General features: G+C 37.7%; 1 protein-coding gene across 1 annotated transcript; it reads right to left on the bottom strand.

The window, feature by feature from the left end:
• Nucleotides 1-1,431: 1,431 nt before the first annotated feature.
• On the bottom strand, nucleotides 1,432-1,677 carry COX7B2 (cytochrome c oxidase subunit 7B2; the record flags this gene model as incomplete). The annotated part of the gene is made up of 1 exon (XM_082838189.1): nucleotides 1,432-1,677. One exon carries the CDS (start codon nucleotides 1,675-1,677, stop codon nucleotides 1,432-1,434), a length of 246 nt encoding a protein of 81 aa, XP_082694315.1.
• Between the last annotated feature and the right edge of the window lie 5,728 nt (nucleotides 1,678-7,405).

Consider the following 7,405-nt stretch of genomic DNA (forward strand, 5'->3'; position numbering starts at 1 on the left):
AATAAAAAGGTCAGGGCTTCCCTGGTGGCACAGTGGTTAAGAATCCACCTGCCAACACAGGGTCATGGGTTCGAGCCCTTCTCCGGGAGGATCCCACATGCCACAGAGCAGTTGCCTGCGTGCCACAACTACTGAGCCTGCACTCTAGAGCCTGCGAGCCACAACTACTGAGCCCACGTGCCTCAACTACTGAAGCCCGCATGCCTAGAGCCCATGCTCCACAAAAAGAGAAGTCAACGCAGTGAGAAGCCCACGCACCGCAATGAAGAGTAGCGCCCACTCGCCACAACTAGAGAAAGCCCACAAGCAGCAACGAGGACCCAACGCAGCCAAAAATAAAATAAATTAATTAATCAAAAAAAAGAATGATTAAAAAAAAAAAGAAAGGTCATATACACAAAAAACCCCAAAACACAAAAAGCTAACACAAGATGTTTGACCTGATCAGTAATCGGGGAAGCATAAATTAAAATATGAGCTATTGTTTCATGCTCATCAAAGTAGCAAATATTAAAGTGCATGAAAACTCTTAAGAGTGAGTTTGGATGTGGAACAAGAGGAGGTTGTACACATTGCTGGTGAGAATGTAACCACTTTGGGGAATAACTTAGCAATACTGATAAAGCTGAAAATGAGCATTGCCTAAGACCTATAAATTATACACCTAGGAACATGTCTTTTATCCAGGGAATAATGATATCTCTATATATTTGAGCTTGAGGAACAGTACACTTACCCTGAAGCTGATCATAGGAGTAGGAGGTGGTCTCCATTGCCAACTCTGATAAGTCACCCATAAGATAGTCCCAATTATCCTTGACTTGAGGCACTCATGTCCTTGTAAAATGGGGAGTCATGGTGTTTTGAAAAGAGGAGTGATATTACTAAACTAATTTAAAAAAAAATGATCATTGTCACTGTTGTGCTTAAAAAAGACTGTGTGTGACTGCGTTGGGGAGCGTTCAGGGCAGGCTTGACGATCATCAAGTATAAAGGAAAGGAGACTGGCTAGAGAGTTTTTATAATAATCCCAGCAAAAGTATGGTGGTTCAGATCAGGGAAGGAAAGATAAAGGATGTGAAAAATGGTCAATTATGAATCTGTTTTTAAGAAAGATTCAATAGGATTTGCCAAACAATTAATTTGTTAAGTACCTATGTGTGTGTGTCCACTGAAAGATACCTAGCATAAATCATTAAGCCAGAAAAATACATGCTTCATTAATTCTACTTTCAAATATTTATTATTCATAATCCCCTGTAATCTATACCCACTGCTACTGCCTTGCTTTCAGGCACTATAATGACTATTTTCAAAGACTTTTTAATGTTTTCAAATGCATTTTATTTCTTCGATTATGCTATATTTCAATGCACAGCAGAGTATTGAAATGACAAGCTGACTTTGAGTGTATTACAGTAACTGTGATGCTTACTCATCATTCCACTCTTTTGGGGTGGCTCTGCCAACAGGGGAGGGGTTCCATTCTATTCCAACCTGTGTGGCTGTAAACACCCACACAACACCACAGAAAGCGGTTCCACCGGCTAGTATAATACCACCATATTTGTCATGAAAATCTGGTGAGTGTTTTGAGTGGCTCTGTCTTGCCCTCATTTGCTGAATGCTTCGAATCCTGAGGCTACTTAGTGCATTTCTGACCAAGGGAAACATCATGGAGGTATGACAGAACTGCAGTTGATTGAAGCTGCTGGTCTATTTCCTTGCAAAGAAACCTGCAAAAACAAAAGACAGGCGATGATATCTGATCTACGTTTAATTCTTCTCACTTTGAAGGTTTCACCCACACCACGTCTTGCAGTGTGGCCAGGCAGGTAAGTTTTGACATTATGATGTCTGGAGTTGAGTCTTAGCTCTGCCACTGATTAGCTATGTGAACTTGCGCAGTTAGTTAACCCACTGATTAGAGAAATTTTCCATCTTGCTGAACTCCACATGACTTACTTCTACAATAAATTTTGTGTTATCTAGGAGCTTTAAGCCTATTACCCAAAGAACTGAAGCTATAGATTCTAATAGCCATATGAAAGCATAAAAAAGGAAAATTCAATGGCAAACTGAGACAACAATGTCCAGCTGATAAAATGGCTAAAATGCCAACATGCCCCACTACTCCAGTGACCTGCCTATGCCTACTATAAACTCTGGTTTCAGTCAGAATTAGAAGGCATTCACAGGGTATGTCATACCACCTCCTCTTCTTCTTGCTCCTTTTCTCCATTCCTTTTAACCTCCTCCTCATTTCTCATTTCTACCAGTACTTCTTGCCTCGCACTTTCCTACAGATGAAATTCTACTTGCCTTTTAAATCCCAGTCTAAAAGCCACTGTTTCTGTGAAGTCCTTTCGAAACCTCCCTAGGCTGAATAAGCCAACTCTTCTCTGAGCTTCTACACGTTTATAACCCTTCTTCACACCATGTGACATGATGCATTCGCTTTATCATTTTTAAAAACAATTTTTTTAGAGTAGTTTTAGGTTCACAACAATATTGAATGGAAAGCACAGAGTCTCCATGTAATTCCTGACTCCATACATGCATGCCTTCTCCATTCTGCACCAGAGTAACATTTGTTATATTTGTTACAATCAATGAACCTAATCACAGTCTTTTATCATATATGTCTTTTGCAAATGTTTTCTTCCAGCCTGTGGCTTGTCTTGTCATTCTCTTGAGGAATTATCTTTACATTCTCCTCCAATAGTCTGCAAAATCTTCAAGATCAAAAGATGTAATTTTGCATACACAATAGCTGACACAAAAGCAAAGAAAGAACATTTTTGAGCTAATCTGAAATATAAATGGACGTTGGTATCCTCATAAGAAGTTAAAACCAACTGAGAACAAGCCAAAAAAATCATGAAATCAGACGTACATGTCCATAATAGCCCTAATAATTCTTTTTTTTAAACAGATAATTATACTGAACAAGAGATATAGAAGCAGAAACACATGGAGGAGTTCTTTCCGTCAATGTCTCTTCTCAGTGCAAGCTGTCAAACAGTGCTCAGTCTCTAGCAATGACATATGTTAACTGTGGCCCAAATGCAGGCAACATGGATACAAAAGGGCCTGAGGTCAGTACTTGTAAACTTATAACTGCTCACTGAGATTCGCTAACGCAAATGATTTTATTCCCAACTTAGAAAACAAGACCCTAAGGTTCTCTTTTATTTCCTACCAGATGGTAAAGTGGTACTTTTCATGATTGTGACAAACAGGACTAAAACAGAACCAAATGCATTTCCTCTAAGGTTCCAAACATTCAAAGGTTTTTCCTGTTAGTCATGAGTCTGTTCACCAAAAGGCACTGCAGGTTTAATTTGAATTGAATTCAGAGAGTTGGTTGAAAGTGAAATGGATCAGAGTATGACAGGTGCAGCCTTAATCCAATACAAAAGCACTTGTGCCACACACAGATTTCAGTCTTTAGGAAGCCACAGAACCAGAGAATAATTTGTGATAATAGGGATCTCTTGTGGATCATCAACTCATGCCTGCCGCTTTATGACAAATTGGTTTCATTATTCCTATCCTTTCAATGTTAAGTTGAAGCTCAAATACTTTGTCTCTAGTGACAATGATCGCATCCCTTTGTAGATTAGTTCATCCTCTGGCTATTCCCATATCTGTGAACATTTTCTTTGCCATCTAAGTCTGAATTTGCTTGTACCAATGTATCCATTATTAAGAATTTTTTATTAGGAATGCCTTCTGTAGTACCTTTGATCTATTTTTGTTTATAAAACACATGTAAGAGCTAGAAACCCACTGATTAGAGAAATTTTCTATCTTGCTGAACTCCACATGACTTACTTCTACAATAAATTTTGTGTTATCTAGGAGCCTTAAGCTTATTACTCAAAGAACTGAAGCTATAGATTCTAATAACCATATGAAAGCATAAAAAAGGTAAATTCAATAATATAATGCAGGTAAAGAAAATGCTTCTCAAAGTGGATGCTTTCTGATGAAAACAACCTACAAAGAGAAGGAAGAAGACAGATTTCTCTAAGTAATAAGAACAAAGCAGAGGTTCTCTCATGCCTGTGGCAATAAAAGAAAAGAAATATGTTCTGAATAAATATAAATAGTTAAAGGGAGTGAAGTATCCTATGAGGATGAAAAGGAAAGACTGATTGTCTCATCTACTTTATACAGCAATGCTGAAGCTCAGTTCAGGAAAAATAATTAATACCGGACCTGAATCTAATGGCGATAGGGAGGTATACAGATTTGAAGCTTCACTGGTAACAATAATAATTTTAAATCACTAAAGTCCATAAAAAGAAGTAAAGCATAATGCAGGAAGGAAACTAATATTTATTATATATGCTTGTTTGCCAAACATCATGCCAGAATTTTGCACATCTGCAAAAAGAATGTGAGATGGTGATTATCTCCATTTTACACACAAGAACAAACGACAAGATGTGCACTCAAGTCCTATGATTCTAAATCCAGTGCATTTTTCAACTATGTCATGTTTTCTTAAAGTATATTCAATTCCAAGCATTGGAAACAAACAAACATACAAAGAAACAAAAAGCAATGTGGTTACCACAGATGGGTCTTTAGTTGAAAATGTTTCACTTCAGTTTACTATATATTTATGGAGTGACTACTGGCATGGCAGGGCCTGGTCTGGGTGCTATTGGTACCACCCCTACTCTTATGGTAGTTCATGGTAGAGGGAGGGGATGGACAGAGCACTGTTATAAGGCAGGAGACAAGGCTACAGAAGAGCACAGGGTGCCCTTAATCCACAGAGGAGAGGTACATTTCAACCTGGGGTTCTAGGAATGGTTTTACAGGAAAGGACACCTAGGTTAGATCTTGAAGGATGATTAAGAAACATAAAACACAAAACTGGTGGGAAAAAAAACGTAGACCAAGGAGCACAAGCGAAAGCACAGACAGCTGAAATAGTATGGGGGCAGGGCAGCCTGATGAGCTCAGTAACACTAAGTAATAAGTGCTGAAGCAGCAAATGCCCACAGATGAGCCTGGAGGGATGAGAAAAGGACCACAACGGACACTGAGGACTTCATATGCCTTGCTGTGGCATCTGGACTCGATTCTGTAAGTCAGTGTTTCCTGTTGTTGAGAAAACCATGCTCAAACTCAAAGCCTTTTATGTGAGTTAACAAAGAGAATTCTTAATTCTGTGATTTTTCCCTTCACAATAATATAAAGAAATACAAGAAAATAACATTCAACTATTCTTTGTTGAATAGTTTGATTCATTTTTAATTTGAAAATTTGTTTTGGTTTCATAGTTGTGTTAAGCTTTAAGCATAAAGAGGATGAATTTGATTCTATGTTTACACATATATAAGTGATTTTATAATCAAATAATTTAAGATGATACAAGTTGAGATGAAATAATGTTTCCTCTTTAAAAAGATGCCGTATGTATACCCAGAGAAAACCATAATTCAAAAAGACACATGCATCCCAATGTTCATTGCAGCACTATTTACAATCGCCAGGACATGGAAACAACCTAAATGCCCATCAACAGACGAATGGATAAAGAAGATGTGGCACATATATACAATGGAATATTACTCAGCCATAAAAAGGAACGAAATTGAATCATTTGTAGAGACGTGGATGGATCTAGAGACTGTCATACAGAGTGAAGTAAGTCAGAAAGAGAAAAACAAATATCATATATTAACGCATATATGTGCAACCTAGAAAAATGGTACAGATGAACCGGTTTGCAGGGCAGAAATTGAGACACAAATGTAGAGAACAAACGTATGGACACCAAGGGGGGAAAGCGGGGTGGTGGTGGTGGGATGAATTGGGCGATTGGGATTGACATGTATACACTGATGTATATAAAATGGATAACTAGTAAGAACCTGCTGTATAAAAAAATAAATAAAATAAAATTCAAAAAAAAAGATGCCATATGTAATCTACATTTGAGAAACATTCTTATAGGTGAGGAGAAACTACTGATTGGTTTAATCAGGAAAAGGCTGAGGTAGGAAAAAATCTGGAGGAAAAAATTAAGTGTTTATTTCAATGGTTTATTAAAAAGATGATGAGGATCTGAATTAAGTACTGATAACAGACAGAGAGGAGACAGAATTGAGAAATATTAGGAAAAGAAAATCATACTGATTTGGAAAATAAGTTACTCTAAGTAAATTGTGTATTCTATTCACTTAGCCTCTGCATTAAGATTATGACCAAAACTCTGTCTCAATTTCTGTTAAAAATCAGCAGACATTGACACTGTAGCTTTTAGCTGATCCCAGGGAATTAGAGTTTGGGTGATTTAGATACAGAATGCAGAAAGGTCAAAGGAGACGTAATTGAGGTGTGCTAGGAATGACAGGTCTAGATACGTGAGTAGAAGAAAGAGGCGGAATCCTTAAAAGATTTACTGTATGGTCCTAAGGGGGGGGGGGGAATTTCATCCAGTCTAAGTATAGCCTAACATGGATCAATAAATGACCTGCTTAGCTATGATATAAGGCTTTCTATCTAATTTCAGGAAGAAAATTGGAAACTGTGTCCTACTCCTCAAATGTGTTCAGATAGTACTGTTAAGTATCTCACGGGGAGATAATGCTCAAGAAGCAATCAATACCGAGCTTTCCCAACCTGGACACTATTGATATTGTGGTCCAAGCAATTCTTTGTTGTGGGTGGATGTCCTGTGCATTGCAGGGGGTTTAGTAGCATCCCTTCCTCTATACACTACATACCAGTAGTACTTCTTTCTCTTTAGTTGTGACACCAAAAATCTATCTCCAGACATTGCCAAATGTCACTTGCGGAGCAAAATCATTCCCTGTTGTGTACAGAGAATTCCACTGTCATATACAGAGTAAAGTGTCTCATCACTTCTCCCACAATCTTCTAAATAGCATTGTTCTATTCAATACAGAAGGCTTAAATTCTAAGAAAATACATTCCCTACTATGGGATGCATGAAGGTTGCCCAACAATATTTTTTTCCTGAACTAATCTCAATTTTTCAAATTTTTTGTGCAGTATAACTTAGATGAATCACTTAATCTATCTAGGCATCTGCTTCCTCATCCATAAAATTAAAAAGTGGAACTAATTTAGCTTTTCCCAAACCTGCCTGATCCTAAGAGTTATTTGGACTCTTTGTTACAAAATGTAGATTCCTGGGCTCCATGTCAAATGTATTGTAACAGAGTATCCAGGGGAGTAGCCTGAGAATCTATATTTTTTTAAACAAGTTCTCAGGAGAGTCTTGTCATCAGACAAGTTTATGGAACACTGAATCAGATAATCTCTAAGGTCCTATCCAGCTCTAATACTCTAGACCTCTCAAAGAGAAAAACATTTTAGGAAGACCATTTATTCTTTTAGGCCACTGAAAGAGTACAGT

Source organism: Leucopleurus acutus, assembly GCF_964270905.1.
Source record: "Leucopleurus acutus genome assembly, chromosome: 4".
Taxonomy (NCBI): domain Eukaryota; kingdom Metazoa; phylum Chordata; class Mammalia; order Artiodactyla; family Delphinidae; genus Leucopleurus; species Leucopleurus acutus.